The sequence below is a fragment of the Crocuta crocuta genome, unplaced genomic scaffold, assembly GCF_008692635.1.
Source record: "Crocuta crocuta isolate KB4526 unplaced genomic scaffold, BGI_CrCroc_1.0 scaffold197, whole genome shotgun sequence".
NCBI classification, from domain to species: Eukaryota; Metazoa; Chordata; class Mammalia; order Carnivora; family Hyaenidae; genus Crocuta; species Crocuta crocuta.
This window is the reverse complement of record NW_027532002.1, coordinates 2418844-2439415: the sequence shown is the minus strand read 5'-3', so window position 1 is coordinate 2439415 and position 20572 is coordinate 2418844. Positions and strand designations below refer to the sequence as shown.

The window sequence follows — 20572 nt, the reverse complement described above, 5'->3', positions numbered from 1 at the left end:
CATTAAAAATTAAAAAAAAAATTAAGACACATTACATAAAAATAAAAGGAATATTTAACAACTGTGCATATCAAATATTGTATCAAAATATTTAAAGTAAGAATCTACAGAACTAAAAGTAGATATTGACCAACAGTTAAAGTGGAAGATTTTAACACATTCCCCCTCTAGTAATTGAAATAAGCAAACAAAAATAGTAAATATCTACAAACTTTGAATAGCAAAAGTAACAAACTTATGTAGAACTATATACCTAACAAATATAAGATACCCAATCTTTTAAAATGCATCAAAAATTGAAAATACCTGGGAATAAATCTAATGAAAGATCTGTAAACTCTCTAAAAATCTCTGTAACATTATTAAGGAAAATTAAACAAGGACTAATTAAGTGGCTATATATCATGTTCAGTGGTCAGAAAATACAAAATTTTAAAGATTTAAAATTTTTTTTACTAACATGAATCTTTTTTTTTTCAAAATGAAAAGGAAAGGAATAGTTATGGAACCTCCTGAAATTTCATCTAAATCTGGGGGAGAAACAAGTCTGGAACATAGGTTTTGAGTGGCATCAGGAAAAAAAAATGCAGTTGCTTTCTGCTTGTCTCTTGTTGAGTCCAGCTCATTTAATATGATACAGTTGTTAAAAGGAAGTTTATAAATTCACTTGTGAGGAAAATTAATCTTGACACTAATTATGAAAAATGTGTCATATAGGTACTTATATAGAAAAGCAATTAGATAATAGAGTACACTCAATTAATTATAGTTTCACAAAAGATACAGACATGTTCTTTAAATGCACATTTCTTTTATTAATGCTGCATGAAAGCCGGAAGTAAGATAATACAGCCAAGTGTGCAGCTGTCAAAAGTAAAGAGTTCAAAGGCCTTAGATATGCAACAATAATAAACTGGAAAATGCTGGAGTTTTGTGGTTGGATAGACTTGATTTTAATTTAATCTTTGGCCTGTTTTTATCTGTAATACCCATCTGACTGGACTCCTTGAGGATTAAATAAAATAAACTCTAAATAAACTCTAAAACTGAAGTCTGGCATATGTTAGTTTCCCTTTCTTTCCTCTCAGAGACCAATATTATTAGGATATGCAAGCCTGGACCACACTTATTAAGTATCACAAATAAGCTTTGGGTAAGAGAAACTCTGAACGGGTGAAAATTCTGCTCAGTCGCTGAAATGTTGCTATTTGAATTGCTGGTTCAAAAGAGAGCCCTCTCATTTAGATACAAGCAGCAGAGTCGACATTCTGTTGTAAAACTGTAGAAAACGAACTTCTTTTCTGAAAGCCCCCAGATGAAGGTTTCATCATGATTCTGCAGACACTAGCCTCAAGGTGAGTAGGTGTCAACACATTGTACACTTTAGCTTATAAAATATTACTTGTCAGGGGCACCTGGGTGGCTCAGTCGGTTAAGCGCCCGACTTCGGCTCAGGTCGTGATCTCATGGTTTGTGGCTTCAAGCCCCACGTTGGGCTCTGTGCTGACAACCAACTCAGAGCCTGGAGCCTGTTTCAGATTCTGTGTCTCCCTCTCTCTCTGACCCTCCTCTGCTCATGCTGTCTCTCTCTCTCTCTCTCTCTCAGAAATAAATAAAGACAGTAAAAGAAATATTAGTTGTCAATTATATCTTAATAATGAAAGAAGAAAAAAAAGAAAGAAAAGCCTATCACATCTTTTGAATGGACCGAAAATCATTAAAGCAATATCAAAATTACTCAAACAGTTACCTAAGCAGTCTCCTCAGCACCAGTGGATTAATAAATGTGCTTGCAAGGAAGCGAGGCACATTAGAAATCTATGTTGGCACATGCATATAATGGAAGCCAGACTCTCTGTGTTACAACCTGAAAGGGCCAACTCTAAGAAGTAAAGCAGAGAGAATACTTTAAACATGTGGCACCAATTAAGCTGAGATTATAATTTCATTCCTTGTAGATAACGGGCAGCACAGTCTTCTTGGTACAATTTCTTATCAGCAATAGAGAACATTATTATTATCAGTGCTGGTTAGTTAGGTAGAAAGGAGCTCTAATGGAAAATTCGGGTATCATGAAATTTGAAATTTCATCAAAATTGACCTTTTACTTTCTGCTTTCCCAGCTCAGTGTCTTGCCATTAGTTACTTAATGGCAGGATATGGCCTCAAATTCACTCAAATAATACCATGATTGAAGCTGAGAAATGGCGTCCGGTAAGATTCTGCTCTTTAGGACTTAACAGCCAACAGTAAACTAGATTAGAAGCAGATACCCCCTACCATGAAGAGTAGGACTGGCCCTTACCATGTTGTGTAGCTTGGCATCCAAAATGATTCCTAAGATAAAAGGAAAATCTACAGGCAAATTTATAGAGATCTCAAAAATAAACAAGAAAAATTGTGAATTAAAGTGACAGTAAAAGGCCTTTTGCATGCTGATCATTAATATCTGCCTGACTAACCCAACACATTTATAGAAGGTAGAACTATAATTATTCCACATTTAAAAAATCTATTAAAGCAGTATCATAATGATATTTTAAAACTTCTGTAAAAGTAACCAAGTACATCTTGCATTCAACTTAAATTAGTTTAAAATCATCTTACCTGTGTAAAAAGTATAAACTGAGCAAACTGCCAGGGAAGCAGAAAAGCAACATTGGAAAGACAAAGTGCAATAAAATGCCTTCTACTATTGTTCGAGGTCCTTAATAGAAAAAATTGATATCAATAAGTTTTACCATTAAAGTTAAGCCTATCACCAAACAGAAAAGCTAACTGCAAAATGATGAAATCTAATGACTCCTTACCTTTGATATAAGGCAACAAAATATAGATAAACTTAAAAACTCATTAAAAAGAACTTAAAATACCTGTGTTATAAAAATGCTTAGGACAAAACAATCTAAGTTAGAGGTTTAAATATTGTATCCAGTTTACCAGTAAATAAAATACTTTTAACATAAAAGTTTATTTTCCTTTCACTGTCATTGGCATTAGAAATTTAAATATTTAATATTCCCTGCATAGCTCAAGATAAACAAAACAAAAACCTGACCCTGCATAGCTCAAGCCAAATAAAATAAAAATGACTTTTAGCTAAAGTACAGAGTACATAATACAAGCACTCAAGGATTTAATCCTAAATGTTGTAGTTAACACATTTCATTCCATGAAACCCTGAGTGGTCAGACTAAAAACATTTCAAAAAAATAAAAAATAAACCATGTCTCTAGGAATTTAGATCACGTAAAATCTGTAGTCTAGACTCAAGTGGAAAGCAATTGTTTGTGTAGTAATTTTAGATTATTCTCTCAACTGGATACTCAATTTAATTTTAAAGTAGAAATAAAAGGAAAACTAAACTGGACAATTATAACTTAATAAGTTATAAAATTATATATTATATAAAAATTACCTGAGAATCAAAGTTAAAATGCACATCTGAAGTACAAGAAATGGATATGAGAAACTTTCCCGGAGAGGTGGTGTCCACATTACACGGGTAGCCTGAAATCAGTAAAATGCTTACTTTATGTTCCATTACAATAAACATTATTAATCTAAAAATCACGGGTAGGTTGGTTTTAATAATTTTAATACCAGGCTCATTGATTTCTGAATAGCTGGGATAGCTTCTCAGTTTTTGGAGCTCGCTTAATGGGCATACAGGCATTAGGTAGGGAGCCATTACAAGTCCAGAAGCAAGTGAATGTTGTATCATGCCAAACATAAGAAAACCTGAAGGACAAACAAGATAGATGATAGGCATAGGAGCAGTGAGGATTCTGGGACAACCAGCTCTGCATTAATGATCCTGGCATCCCAGGGCTGTGGCCCAGAAAAATATCTAACCAAATGTCACCTAGGGCATTCACAAGCACCAAGAGAGTTTACATGTAACAAGTTTAATGAGTACAGACACACATACAAGTAATTAAGATGGTCTCTGAATTTGTGAAATATACCTTTAAAAGGGTTAACTGTAAATTTCTAAAAACAACTGGAAGTATTTGGAAATCACTAATGTGATGCATAAATGAAAGTATTAACATTTTTATAGGCTTTAAAACTAATCATTTCTAAGACATGAGTGAGGTATTATAAAAGTTTTATAACAAGAAGTCTAAAATGCTAGAGAAAATCAAAACTCTTATAAACTTTTAGTACTCCTCTTCTAAGAAACCAAAACTGTAAACTTTGGAAGCTGGATTATGGTATAAGAAAGTCTGGCATACTCAAAGAAACGTTCTTGCCTTTATATTAACACATTGGTATTTGTTTTAAGTTTATATATTTAAGATATTTATCTATAATTTTTATGATTCCCTTGTCTAACTGGTTTTCTAAAAATCACCAAGTATTTACCTTTCTCAGTAACAAAAACTTCAGCCCTATGTAACCCATGCCGAAACATATATATTTTGCTTCCCAAAGCCAGCAGTCATATTCTCTCACTTTTCCCTGCCACAGTCTCAGCATCAAACAGAATCTGGCATAGGTCATATACTCAGTATTTTGTTGAATGAATCTATCATATTCTAAATAAGTTTCTATGAGCTTTTTGTAGGTAGACTACATCCCATTGGACTGAGTTAGTAAATTTCTAATTTGAATTCAGCATTTTGTGTAACTGAAAAAGGGAGCATGATGTAATAATAGAAAGAAGCAAGGTTTTAGAGCAAGACAGATGGAGAATGGGAAACCTAGCTTCATCAGGTACTGAAAGTGGAATCTTGTGTAAGTAACTTAACCACCCTAAATTTCAATTTCATATCTTCTACTCTGAGGATAACAACCACCTCCCAAAACACTGTGGTATGAGTAAATGAGATAATGTTTATAAAATGCCTGAACTCAACAAGTACAGTATTTGCTTTTTCAACAAAACAGAGTATTTGCTTTTTCTACAAAATACAGGTACACTAAAAATCAGGCAAGATAGTTCACATCATAAATTCAAATTAAGTAAAAATGTGAATTAACATGATTAAAATATCAACTGACAACACAAAGTTCTTTAAAATATTGCGAGGTCCTAAGTAACATGAAATTACATATTGTTTTGATGAATATATTTCCTTGTTCCTATACAGCCCCTTCTATTTCTTAAAAATTATTTTCTAGAAAACAAACCTCTCCATGGTTGAAAAAGTAGCATAATACTGTAATTAGACCTCCAAGTTGAGTCCCACTGTTAAAAAAAAAAAGAGTATACATTCATAATTCATGCAAAACATAGTGAGTTTTTCATAAAATTATCTCTTACAATTTAAAGTCATATTTAAGATACCACAGTACCAAACCATATAATAGTACAAATTTCAAAAGTAACCATGTAGTTAATACTTTAATCTTGATGTATAAGTATCCATATAAAGAAATCAGAATTTTTAATTTATTGTATTTAAAATATTTTCTAAATAAAATACACGTGAACATAAAATTTTTTTTACCAGGCCAGCATTTCAAAGTCTATATTGCATTGTTTGAATTGTCTGAATGGAGGCCAGTTTTTGTTTTTTGAAATTGGATTTCAGTGACTGAGAGATGAAGACAAGAGATCAACAGTTTTGCTTAGCAGTAACTCTGAACTGTCTAAACTACTGCAAACATTCTTTTGCTGAGTCCCAAAGAAACAACAATGCAAAATGCAAAACTTAGATCCCGATGGCTGATAACCATCAAAGATTAAGAACAGTTTCTTAAAGTTGCCTTTTCTTTGTATGTTGTCATCACTGTAGCCACAGCTTCACACTTGGAAGACAATAAATATCACAGGAATGACTGAAGACAGAAATGAACTAAAAACAATAAGCAGAGGAAAATTAAAGGGAAGTGATTTACCATCAATAGATTTCCATCAAGAAAAATTCAAAGAATACCTTTGAAAAAAAAGAAATTTCGAGGAGGAAGGTGTGAGATGCAGAATGACTGCAGCATACAGAAAGTAGGACCCTGGGGATATAAATCTAAGCAAGATTTGACCACATAAACAGCAATAATATTGACCATTATGGAGGGGAAATAGAAGCGCTAAACTATGGTAATAATTATAAGGTATGAGGAGCTGTTTTGAAGCAAAGTGTCCTCAAATTCCTTGTATTGATCAGAAGAAGGAGAAATATCTGAATTAATTTTAGACTTGATAAAGTCAGATATGCGTGTTAACATTTTATTATTAACCACCAAAAGAATAGAAATGGAATAGCTGCCTTCCAAGTTACCACCAACAGGGGAGGGTAGCCAGGGTAAGAAATATAAAATTTACCCCCACTTCCTATTTATTTTGTTTCTCATATGCCATTGTTTCCAAACTCCTCACAGTATTGGTGACACTTTTTTCCCCTTTTTATTTATTTATCTACTTATCTATAATTTATTGTCAAGTTAACTGACATACAGTGTATATACAGTGTGCTCTTGGTTTTGGAGGTGGACACTTTCATAGCCAACATTTGTAATATCTATATATCTTTCTTTTTAAAGACTGGAGCCGAATAATGTATTTGATATTCCAGAACTGTATAACCAATTCAGGGAAGACTATGACTTCTTGGGTAGTTCTCCCAGTGAAAGATATTAATCCTAAAAAGTTTTAGTCTTGTATAACATTTTCCATATAAAAAAAGAGTAATATGAAATAATTTCAAAAATAGAACATTTTGAAGCCTGCCAATGTAATCTAACGGTAATCCTTTCCCATCAAAATACTGATGAGCTTATATTTTCCTATAAAGCATATATTAAAAAGTACATAAAATTTTGTTTCTAGAACAATTATAAAGTGAACATCCTTGCAACCACTATATATCACTGAAATAGAAAATTGATCACACTCTGAGTCCCCACTTGACACCCCTTCAAAAGCCACTATCCTGATTTTTATGATTATTAATATGACCAGATCTATGCACAGATCATACTATGATTTACTTTAATCTGTTTTTAAACTTTATACAAATGGAAGTATGCAGGCTTTCTTTAATTCTATGCTTGCCTTCATTCATTCAACATTCCATTTGTAGGATTTGTCCATGTTGATGCGTGTAGCTGTAACTCATTCATTCCCAATGTTTCATAGTAGTTCACTATTAATAAACTGTAATGTATACATTTCTCTGTTTCATAGACATTTGAGTTGTTTTCAGCTTTCAGCTCTTACAAACAATACTGCTGGTGTACACGTGCAATACATACTTTCTGGTATATACATGCAAAAGTTCCTGAGGCATATGTATACACATATATCTATATATATATAGGTATAATTTGCACAAAATTATATTAGTTTCAGTTCTACAACATAATGATTCAATGTCTCTGTCCCTTATGATACGCTCACATGTGTAGCTATGATCTGACACCATACAACACTATTACAATACCATTGACTATATTCCTAATGCTGTGCCTTTTCTCCTTGTGACTTTTTCATTTCATAACTGGAAGCCTGTATCTCCCATTCTCCTTCACCTATTTTACTTATTCCCCATCCCCCTCTTTAGTGGCGACCACCAAGTTTGTTCCCTGTATTTACAGGTGAAGAGTTAGAAAGTATCTACACTTTCAACTTTACTAAATTAATGCACACTGTTTTTCCAAAAAAGTTGTACTAATTTTTATGTCCACCTGCCTTGGAAAAAATTTCCTTTTGCCAATCTAGTAGATGTGAAATATCCTTGCGGATAAAATCTGTATTTTTCTGAAAACTAATTATGGTAGCCAACTGTACATGTGTTGGAATTCTTCTGGTGTATGTCTCATCATAAGCATTTTGTGCACTTTTCTATTGAGCTATCTTCTGAGTCTTGTCTACCCTCCAGGACATAAATTCCAAGAGGACAGAGGTTGTTTTGTATTCTTGGCATCTAGAGTAGTACTTCTGGGCACAGTAGGCATTCAATAAATAGTTATCCAATTAATAATTGCAATGTCTGGGTACTATGTTGGGTATATGCTTCGCAATATCTTTTCCCAGTTTGGGGATTATTTTTTCATTCTGTAATGCCTTGAGGAATTTAATTCTTCCCATCAAATATATTAGTTTTCTTCTTCATGGCTAAACTTTTGTTCCTTGTTTAAAGAAATCTTTTCTTATCCCAAGTTACTGATATTCATTCTAAGCATTTTATAATTTTTCTTTCATGTTTTTTAATATAACTACGACTTAATTTTCATACAGTTTAACTTCTCCTTGTTCCTTATGATCTTCCAGTGATTTCAGGACCATGTGTTGAGAAGCTGACCTTATGGTCCTTACCTACTGATGGACAATATCCATTCTATCATATATCAAGTGTCTTTAAATCAGCCAAGTGTTTAAGGTCTGAGACCTACTTTACTTCACTGATCTACCTGCTTATACCCATGCCACAATCACATTGCCTTATTTACATCAGATTTATAATACAGAAATGATTACTAAAGCAAGTCCTCCTATCTTCTTCAAGAATGTCTCCACTATTTAATTTTAGGTCCTTTGCATTTCTGAATAATTTAAAAATCAGCTTACCAATGAAAACAAAATTGGGAATGCACTGAATCTATAAATCAATTGGAATAACTCTATCATTTTAATATTGTCTTCTAACCCATGATTTATCTCTAGTTATTTAGATCTTCCTAATAGCCTCCCAACAAAGTACAATCTTCCCAAAAAGGTCATATATATCTCTTGTCAGATTAATTAATGCTTTCAATGTTTTCATGCTTTCCATGCTTTCAATGATTTTCTAAATGGCATCTTTTTAAATTTTCACTTAAAAAATCAAAGTACGGGTTTACAATGTCTTTGTGTTAATTTTTGTATTCAGAAACATTGTAATTTTTTATTATTTTAATATTTTACCCATAGATTTTTTTGGATTTCTACATAAAATCATGTGATCTACATGGAAGGACAGATACTTGTTTCTTTTTTTCAAGTTTTCCAATTCCTTATACTTACTACTACCATTTCTTAGCTGGATAGGACACCCAGTATGTTGACTATGTCACAATTTTTTATTTGTACTATGCTAGTATTTTTATGCTGAAAATTTTCTAAAACACCAAGTGTGTATATATTAATCTCTACATAGACATAAACCCTAGGAAAATGCAATGCTTACTGCAAGATTAGATCTAGATTTTTAACATTATATCTTTTTTAATGTTTGTATATTTTTGGCAGAGAGAAAGACAGAACGTTAGCGGGGGAGGGACAGAGACAGAGGGAGACAAAGAATCCAAAGACTCAGCACAGAGCCTGACATGGGGACTGAACTCACAAACTGTGACACCCAACCGACTGAGCCACCCAGGTGCTCCTAGATTTTTAACTTTACACGCAAGAATCACCTTATAAAGAAAGCTGATCATCAGTTAGGAATGTATTTTGCTGTAGGAAACAAAACCTAACAAAAGTGGCTTAAACAACATGGATGCTTATGTCTTTTAACTAAAAAAAAATGAAAGAAAGGTGTGGTTCAGCAGAACAAGGATGTTAGGGCAGATTTGGTGCTATATCTATGGCCTTTCCCTCCTGGTCACAAGATGACTGCAGCAGCTCCTCACATCACACTCAAGTTTAAAAGCAGAAGATAGAGGAAAGGACGTTGAAATCTATCCTTTTGTCAGAAAGACAAATGCTTTCCTAGGTATGAACAAGAATAATTTCACCATATTTTTTCACTGAAAAAAGTAACTTATTTGCCTAACACAAGAAGCAATGGAGAGTGGGAAGCAGAAGACATAACTGTCGTAATCAACTTCAGCCTATCACCTGAGACTGGACACACTGCTACCCTAAACTAAACTGTGGTACCGTTAACGAGAAACATAGGCTGTCAAATGTAAGTGTCTGCTACAGTGATACATGTTTTCTTTTATACTTTCTTAATTTCATATGTGCAGACATTAAAATTAATCAGTCACTAATGCCAACCAAAGATTCCTCTAATGTTATAATAATTTGACATATGGCCTACTGGTATTCTCATTAAAGGCTTTAAGGAACCTTAATTTGTCTTAAAAAATGCAGAAGGATAAAAGAGAGAGCTTTAAAAGTGACAGCTGTAGTTTCTGGTTGCATGATATTAACTAAGTTTTTGGAAAAAAATGTTTAAAATTACCTATTATTAATCAATTAATCTCATAATTATCCTTTTCATTTAATCAGAAAATGTCAGCCAGTCTTTATAAGCCCACTGAAAGATCTAGTAATACAGTAATCTTCTTACCTCAGGTATGCACCATACATGAAGAACAATCCCATCATTACTCCATTTAAAATAAAAATTACAGCAACATAAAAGCAAGCAGGGTCTCCTAATCCTTTAAAAAGACACAGATTATTCAGTACTTCATGAATGAATGACTATAAAAAAATTGGGCATAACTATCTCAGTGCTTTGTAATCAAGTGTTCAGAACTTGCTGAAAACATTTGCTTTTCAGATTGCTGCTCAACTTAAGTTACGTAAGAACTTTCCCCTTTCATGAGGTATTGCTATATTTATATTTTATACTTTAATGTAGTTACATTTATACTTTCCCCTAATGAAGTTTTATTAGACACAATGATTAGTTGGTGGTGCATCATTTTGTTTAGGTGATGCTGCCATTGTTCAGTATCTAGAATTCTCTGTAAAGTCACTTGACGCATTAAAGGAGAAAACCTACTGCATTATTTTTATCCTTTGCAACTTTCTTCTTCCTATATGTATCTAGGCTGATAGGCACTTGACATCTTCACTTTAAGGTCTCCCAGGTACCTCAAACTAATATAGCAATTCAAATCTGCTACTTAAAAAATTTTTTAATGTTTATTTTTGAGAGAGAGAGACANGAGAAACTGAAGCAGGCTCCAGGCTCTGAGCTGTCAGCACAGAGCCTGATGCAGGGCTCGAACTGAAGAGCGGGGAGATCATGACCTGAGCCGAAGTCAGATGCTTAACCAACTGAGTCACCCAGGTGCCCCCAAAACCTGCTACTTTTAAAAAGTTTTTTACCAGTCTAAGAAACTCGATTACTCAGCCAGAAACCAGTGTTACAGGATTTCATTCATTTTCCCCTTCCCCAACAACAGATTACCTAATCTTGCCAATCCTACTTCCAAAATCCCCCAAATGTCTGCATTTCCCAGTTATCTTTCCTGCAATCACTTGCTGAGGGCTCAATAGTCTCCTTCTGGTCTTACTAAACCCACTTTTGTCCTTTACTAATATATTTTCCATGTAACTGTCAAAATAATGTTTTTAAAATGTTAATCTGCTAACATTCTTCAATGAATAAAATACAAAATCCTTAACAAACAAGTGGCTTTTTGTTTTCTGCTCCTTGCTTACACTCCCAGCATCATTTCACACCATTTTTTCTTCTTTCTTTCTCTGCTCCCAGAAGTCTAGCCTTCTTTCAGTTCTCTCTTGCCTCAGGACTTCTAAATATTCTGGTCCCTAATCTTGAAACACTTCTCTTTTACTCCTAACCTCAGCAGCCTTATTTTCTTATTTACAATATCTATCACAGTTGTAGCCACTAACACCCCTCTTATGTGTAAACTCTATGAGGGTAAGGTTCCNAAGAAGATGTGGTGAGGACACACACACACACACACACACACACACAAAGTTTCTCTTTTTAAGAAACATTTTCTTGATTCCTTTACTTCCTATAAGAGTAAAGTCTAATTACCCCTCATATATCTTCTATCAATGCTATTTTAGATGCTATAAAGGTCAGCTGAGAAAATTAGAAAAATGTAAGGGAAATACAGAAATACAGACTTAGTAAATATTCCAAGAATTAACTGTTATATAAACAAATCTAAAAAATATATTTATAAAATACCATAAGTAGTCATGTTGCAGAGAATGTGAATAAAAAAAACCCTGTGTAAATATTATGCGAGTAGATATATGTGACTTTGAATAAAGTTCTTAGATTGTAAAAGTGCTAAACTGCAAATATGTTAAATAGAAGTGACAGTGACAGATCTTGGGAAACAAGACTCCAAAAGGGGTTCTTTGACAAAGGTGCCAATGAAGAAAATGTATACAGAGAGTTCGGTTAGAACGATTCATGAACTGTGAGAATAGAAAACAGTATTTCTAAAGCAATCTATTAATTGTATTTTGATTTTTAAGTATGCTTGCATAACTAGATTTTTACATAAACTATTACAGGTAGATATTTGTTTTCACTCTATATTCCCGAATTTGATATATTCAAACTGCCCCCAAAATTTTTAAAAATCTTTTTATTATGAAAGGGAAGACTAACTGAAATTCAGGATTGTCTTATATTGGGGCATATTAATACTCAAATGCCAAATTGATACTCATATTAGTAGGTACACAGTCTTTCAGAAAATCACCTTAAAGGGCAAATACTCTTTTAATCAGCTCTACAGTGTTATAAAGAAAAATTATCAATCACAGTAGTTCATAATTCTTAAAATGAGTCACAAAACCATAAAACATTTTTGTAAATATGAATGACAACATGTAGCATTTAGAAAGAAACATGCCTTCACAACTTTGAACTTCATTTAAAGGTTCTATTCTGGTGACATTCCAGCAGGTCTTAGCTTCTAACCCAAATAAATTCAGTATTCCCATAAATATGCGATACCAGAAGGCTATAATCACCTACAAAGACAAAAACAAAAAGAGATGATGGGGGAAAATATCTTATCTTCATAAGAAAAATTTTTCCAAAATACTATTTCATGATGGTTTCCTTTGACATTATAAACTTTTGACAAATTTAAGTCATTTTATTTGGAAAACAATCATTTTAAAATTATATATATACACATAATAAACTAAAGCTGTATATTACTAATTAATGCACATCTACAAAAATGTATCCTATGATTAATATCTCTGTAATATGTCCGTGTAATCAATTCTACAACATAAATAACAGTAGCTGTAAAATCAAGCATAATAGTATATAATTAAAATATAGTGGTAATTAGTAGCCAAATACAATGTTTTACAGGAATATTTCATAACATTTCATTTATTGAATTTATTTTCTTCAAAGTCTACAAAATATAAAACAACTGCATATGGAATAATAGCTCCTGTGCCCATTAAAACTTTAATCAAGCAGGGGCACCTGGGTGGCTCAGTTGGTTAAGTGTCCGACTTTGGCTCAGGTCATGATCTCACAGTTTGGGAGTTTGAGCCCCACGTCAGGCTCTGTGCTGACAGTTCAGAGCTGGAAGCCTGCTTCAGATCTGTGTCTCCCTCTCTTTTTGCCTTTCCCCCACTCACACTCTGTCTCTGTCTCTGTCTCTCTCTCTAAAATAAAATAAAACAAAACAAAATAAAACAAAATAAAATAAACTTTTTTTTAATGTTTTATTTTATTTCTAGGAGAGAGAGAGAGAGACAGCGTGAGCAGGGGAGGGTAAGAGAGAGAGGGAATCACAGACTCTGAAACAGGCTCCAGGCTCTGAGCTGGCAGTCAGCACAGAGCCCGACGCGGGGCTCAAACCCAAGAACCGCGAGATCACGAGCTAAGCGAAAGTTGGACGCTTAACCGACTAAGACACCCAGGCGCCCCAAAATAAAATAAACTTTAACCAAGCAGATTTAATTAACCAATTCTTCTGAATCTGCAATCCACTTTGTGAAATTTAAAGACAAGGGAAAAGAACAACAGGAAAACAGCAAACAAAATGCTCATGCCTGGGAGATTTAAAAATAATTATTTTATAGATTTGGGAAAAATAATATAAGACCATTGGGAAAAGAAATAAAAAAATTAAGCGTTCAAAGTGAAAGTAAAAACCACTTAGCTCTATTTTTAGTATTTTGGTGATCATCCCTCCAGTCTCCTCCTTGGTGTATAAAAACAGATACATAGCTAGAGTCATTCAGTATTATAAAATATTATCTAAGATGCTAATGTAATATGCATCACCAAACATCATCAACATCTTTCCATGTACAAAAAATATATAGATTTACTATTTTATCACTTACTTTTATAAAACTGGCCTTATGCAAAAAATTATAATGTATATTCTTAGGTATTTATCATCCATGTACAAAAACTTATTACATTAAACGTATGTGCTAAATCTAAAACTATATTCCTTTCTGGAAGGTAGCTTGATATAATAGGAAAGCATTGCTTGAAAGTCAGAATTAAACTCCAATTCTGATTCTGTAAGTCATGGTTTTAATGGTTTGAAGTAACCAATCCTCCAACCTCTGAACCTCAGCTACCTTATCTCTAAAATGACGTTAATGATAAACATCTTGCAAGAGTAATGGGAAATTAGAAATTACACACTGGCATATAGTTAAGTATTAAATGATCTGCCTTAAAATTTTTTTTAATGTTTATTTATTTTTGAGAGACAGAGTGCAAGTGGGGAAAGGGCAGATTAAAAGAGAGAGGGAGGCACAGAATTTAAAAAAGGCTCCAGGCTCTGAGCTGTGCAGGGGGTCGAACTTGGGAACAGTGAGATCATGACCTGAGCCGAAGTCAGATGTTCAATTGACTGAGCCACCCAGGTGCCCCAAATGCTTTGCCTTTTTAAAACACATTGTTCCAAACTTAACACTCTCAGCTTTAGGTGAGAAATTAATCTCCTTATGAATACAAAAGTATGGAAGTCCAAGGCTGTGAGCATCTAGACCTCCACGTTGTATCTATGCAACAATGAGATTGAATGACTCCTTGTTGCCTCATCTTTTATAATGCTATCAAGTTTATGTTATTATCATGGATACTTCAAGGAAACTGAAAACTGCCAATTATTCAATAAATATCTTTGAATGAATAAAAAGAAAAAAATTAGCTAACTGGAAATATTGGAATGATATTGGAATATTAATGGAATAAGAAACAGATTTTACTATATGAGGTTCTAAATATAACCAAAAAGGTAAAAATAATTATCAAACACTGGAAGAAAGGGAGCTAGTGTAGTAAGTTAAATCCTCATCTTACATACAGAGTAAGTCAACATTAACTAAAGTGGAAGATTCAAGAAACAGGCTGTCTTTTGATTTTTGCATTTATGCTATAGTTACACAAATAACCACAGGAAATAAGAGTGTCTCTGAAGAGTAAGCTGGGAAGTAGATAAAGCTGGTACAGAAAACTGTTTCTTTCATCTTAGATCTCAGACAAGTCCACACTATACAATTTTTACTATTGCAAATTACATTGAAAAGTACTTATAGAAAACAAAAAAGAAGAAAGAAAGAAAGAAAGAAAGAAAGAAAGAAAGAAAGAAAGAAAGAAAGAAAGAAAGAAAAAAGAAGGAAGAAAGGCAAATAAATAAATAAATCTGGGAAATTCCCAAGTAATTGGAAATTAAACAATCCAATACCAAATATCCAATGGGTCAAAAAAAATATGGGAAATTAGAAAATAACTTTAACAGAACAAAAATGAAAAAACAGTACATAAATATTTAAATACTATGAATTTCTGTTTTGGGGAAGATGGAGCAGATGTACCTTTTCCTATTTCACTAAGTGAGACTAAAACTCTTGGAAATTATATAAATCAAATGTAAGAAAACTTTGAAAGGCAGAGAAAAGGCAAACTAGCCAAGGATTTTAGGGTTGATGACCTAAGGCACAAAATAGTGATGAGTTTCCAGGACTTTCTTTTTGTCTCATTTTCTCAGAATTGGTGTTAAAGATCTTGTCAACAAAAACACCAATAGGTAAAGACACAAAAAAGACAACCAAAGACTTTCTCTCTAGCTAAAATGCCAGGAAAGCAGAGGTCTAGGAATACATAAAAATTTTATAGACAATAATAACTCTCAACCAAATGCCACAGAAAACAACAATAATAAAAACATGTGGTCCCACTCCCACCAACAAAGGTCAAATTGGGAATTAGAGACTTCAACCTTCTCTAGGCTTTCTCAGGTCACCCCAACTTACCCACTGGGATGTTGTAAGAAGAAACCACGTAGGAAGTTCTCTATCTCCATGGTATCAGTATAAACCATGGTACTCTAACCAGCAATAAGTCATCCTTCCCTTTCACAGTGGGGTAATGTCAGAGGGGGACTAGTGAAGAGTCAGGGCTTTCATTACTACCCAGGCGTAACAAGGCCATCCACATTATGTTGTCTGTAGAGATCACAGAGTTAGTCAGATTCTGAACCCTTCAATGAGGAATATGCCCACCTTGGGATTAACAAAGGCCAGGGAAGGAATATGGACTTCCATACCTATCTGGCAGTAACAACATGGCTCCAATGAGAAATTATGAATGTGTTGAAACAAATAAAAATCCAGAAGGTCTTAGTAAAGAAATTGAAAGTTTAACAAAAAAGATAGAAAATATGAAAGAAACAAAAAATTTCAGAAGTGACAAATATAATAACCAAAATTAAAGCTCAATAGTTGGGCTTAACAGCAGAATGAAGGGGATAGAGGAAAACAATCAGTGAACTGGCAGATAAAACAATAGAAACTGCTCAATCTGAACAACAGAAAAAAAAAAACAGACTGAAAAAATAAGGTTCTCTACAGACCTCTTGGACTATAACAAATCTTGTTATCACTGAATCTTGAAAAGAGGAAACCAAAGCTGAGCAAACAAAAAACAGGATAAAACCCAAGAAATCCACACTAAGACACATCACACTTTTGAACACTTGTGAAAACTGAAAAAGAAAAATATTGAAAGCAACGAGAAAGAAAAAAAAAATCTTACCTAAAGGAAAAAAACAATTCAACTGACAACAGATTTCTCATCAGAAACCATGAAGGGCCAGAATGAAGTGGCACATTTACCAAATGCTGAAAGAAAAAAGCTGTCAATCTAGAATCTTAGATCTAGCAAAAAAATAGCCTTTAAGAATTAAAGGGAGCTCAATATGAAGTTGGAAAAAAAAAAAAACTAGGAAAATTGTTGCTAGCAGACTTACCCTAAAAGAAGACATCTTGGAATATCAGGAAGGAAGGAATTAAAAAAAATATTTTTTATGTTTATTTATTTTCAAGAGAGAAAGAGAGAGAGTGAGCATGGGGGAGGGGCAGAGAGAGGGAAAAACAGAATTGAATCTGATGCTGGCTGTCAGCACAGAGCCCAGTGTGGGCCTTAAACCCATGAACTGTGAGGTTATGACCTGAACCAAAGTTAGACACTTAACCAACTGAGCCACCCAGGTGCCCAAGGTGGGAATATTTTTTAGAGTAAAATAAAATAGATTTCCCTTCTGAAGTTTTTATGAAAAAATAAGTTTGAAGGTTAAAACAAACATCTAGTACGGTCTGATGTAGTTTTAAATGTACATAGAGGAATTATTTAAGATAATGATTTTATAAAGGGAGAAGGGTAAAGAGATGTAAAAGGAGGTAAGGTTTATGCACTATTTGAACTAGTAAAATGATAACAGCAATAGACTGTAATAAGTTACCTATATGTAATACAATATCTACAACAACCACTAAAAAAGCTACATAAGGAGATATATTCAAGAAGTATAGACAAATCAAAATATAATTTTTAAATCTTCAAATAACCTATAGGAAGACAAAAAAAGAAAACAGGGAAATGAAAAACCAGGGACAAACAGAAAACAAAAAATAACAGACTCAAGCTGAAACAAATTAATAATTACATTAAATGTAAGTGGTAAAATACAACAATGAAAAACCATTAGATTGACAGATTAAAAAACATAACTACAAGAAACTCACTTCAAATATGAGAAAGGCAGACTGAAAGTAGAAGTATGAAAATAGATGCTATGTACACATTTTTCAAAAGAAAAAAGTAACTATGTGTATCAGGAAAAGTAGAGTTCAGAGCAAATAATTTATAAGCAAAGGGGGTAGGGTTATTATGTAATAATAAAAATCCAACAAAAAGACATAGCAGTCCTAAATGCATATGTACTTCACACACTGCTGTAAAATATATAAAAAATAACTGATAGACTTAAAAGGAGAAATACATGAATCCACAATTACAGTTGGAGCCTTCAGCATCTCTCAGCAATGGATAGATGAACTAGACAGAGTCAGCAAGCACTTAGAAAATATCACCACCACCATCACCCAACAGCATCTAATCAATATTTATAAAATACTTCACCCAATAATAACACAATGCATGTTTTTTTCAACTGCCCACAGAATATACATCAAAAGGACCATATTCCAGGCCATAAAACAAACCTGAACAAATTTAAAAGAATCAAAATGATACAAAGTGTGTTCTCTAAACAATGACTTGAAACCACAAATCAGTAGCAGAAAGATAAAAAGGAAATCTGCCAACACTTGGAAACTAAAAAAGTCACTTCTAAAACATCCACGGATCAAACAGGAAGTCTCAAGGGAAACCAACAAACACACACACACACACACANACATACATTAAATTGAATAAAAATGAAATACAAAGTTTCCAAGTCCAGCATCTAAGAAGCTTATAAGTTGCTATTTCATCCTAACAAGTAAAAAGTTGAACAAACGGAAAAAGTCAGCAATTCTTCTTAGATGCATAAGAGAAGTTAGATCACAAGGCAAACTCTTGCTCCCCAAATTGGAGAATTGATAAATTGAGAGAATCACAACTTAGTGGAACAGAAACTCAGAGCGAAAACCTCCAAAACCAGTTGGAGAGTAGGAAAAACTAAACTGTAATTGATAAATTGCTGGAGGCACAGGGTCAACAAGTCTGAGAATCAAAAACTCGAGGGAGACCCAGTAATAGGGGTAGTGCCAGCACATTTATGAGTTTTCCTTCTAGGAGCTCAACAGTGAATATCAGAGAAAAATCTCCTCCCACCCCAGGCAGGGGGAGTGGAAAAAGGACCAGAGCACTGTGTTTTTCTTAACAAAGCCTGTCTCAGTAGAAATTATTCTACTACAGCCTAACCTGCTAGGGTTTTACCAGAGCCTAACACACAGGGAAGCAGGGAAATACCCAATTTCAGCCCCTTCTAGCCATCTCATTACACCTCAGTAGGAGGAAAAAACCTGAGAAGCACTTGAGAAGTTCACAGCCCAGGGGCACAAGTTCATAAAAGATTGACACCTAGTAATAGGATTATAGAATGTCTCTTATCACCACATGACTAAAAGCTATTTACAGCAGTTCTTATTACCCAGGGCATCAGGTCCAGGTATTAAGAAACAATTACCAGGCATACTAAAAGCCAAAAAAATAAGTTTGAAGAAACAGAACAGCATCAGAACCAGACATAGCAGGGATGTTGGAATTATCAAATTGGGAATTTAGAATGACATTTTTAATATGCTAAAGGTTCTAACGGATAAAATAAATACCATGCAAGAACAGATGGGTAATGTAATCAGAAAGAGAAATTCTAAGAAAGAACTGAAAACAATTACTAGAGATAAAAAAAGTAACAGAAATGAGAATGCCTTTGTTGGGCTTTTTAATAGACCGGACATGGCTGAGGAAAGAATCCCTGAGCTTGAGTATATTTCAATAGAAACTTTAAAAGTGAAAAGCAAAAATAAAAAAGACAAAACAAAAAAAATTTAAAAATCCACTAACATTCAAGAACCGTGAGACTACAACAAAAGGTGTCCCTATATATGATGGGAATACCAGATGGAGAAGGGAGAAAGAAAAAGAAGAAATATCTGAAATGATTCAGAATTCCCTCAAACTGATGTCATGGAGAGCCTGAGTGGCTCAGTATGCTATGTGTACGACTCTTGGCTTCAGCTCAGGTCATGATCCCAAAACCCACATCTGGCGCTCTGCTGACAGCGCAGAGCCTGTTTGAGATTCTATCCCTCGCTCACTGTCCCTCCCCCACTTTTCGGCATCCTATCTGTCTGTCTGTCTCTCAAAATAAATAAATAAACATAAAAAAAAGAATTCCCTCAAATTGATGTCACACCTCAGACCCAGGAAGCTCAGAGAACAAGCATGATAAAAGCGAAAGAAAGAAAGAAAGAAAGAAAGAAAGAAAGAAAGAAAGAAAGAAAGAAAGAAAGAAAGAAAGAAAAGAAAAGAAAAGAAAAGAAAAGAAAAGAAAAGAAAGAAACTACACCTAGGCATATGGTATTCAAACCACAAAAAAATCAAAGATAAAGAAAAAATTCCCAATGAAGCTAGAACTAAAAAACATCTTACTTATATAGAAGTACAGCTAAGAATTACATCTGACTTTTCCTCAGAAACCATTCAAACAAGAGGAAACTGGATTGATATGTTTAAAGTGCTGGGAGAAAAAGAACCCAACTTAGAATTCTGTATCATGTGAAAATATCCTTTAAAAGTGAAGGAGAAATAAAGATTTTCTTAGACAAATGAAAATTGAGAGACTTTGTAAAACAGTTCTTTAGAGGGGATAGAAGAAGATATAGATCAGAAACTTGAATCTACATAAAGAAAAAAAAGCATCAAAATAAGAAAAGTCAAGATAAAAAGTTTCCTTTTATTATTCTTAATTGATCTAACATATATGTTTTGTTCAAAATAGTAATAGCAACAATGTATTCAACTATGTATAATTATGAATGTGTGTAAGCTTATATATAGGTGACATGAATGACAGAAAGGATTCAGTGGTTGGGAGGGAGGAATTACCATTATCTTGTTATTATAAG

The 20572-nt window shown here is 33.5% G+C and overlaps 1 protein-coding gene across 1 annotated transcript in view; it reads right to left on the bottom strand.

Moving 5' to 3' along the window:
- The window catches only part of DPY19L2 (dpy-19 like 2), an 87086-nt gene that overhangs the window by 54531 nt on the left and 11983 nt on the right, over positions 1-20572 (bottom strand). Inside the window, 5 exon segments of the mRNA XM_077775332.1 lie at positions 2608-2707; positions 3419-3510; positions 5137-5194; positions 10224-10317; positions 12511-12631. Of these exon segments, the coding sequence (XP_077631458.1) occupies positions 2608-2707; positions 3419-3510; positions 5137-5194; positions 10224-10317; positions 12511-12631 (465 nt within the window).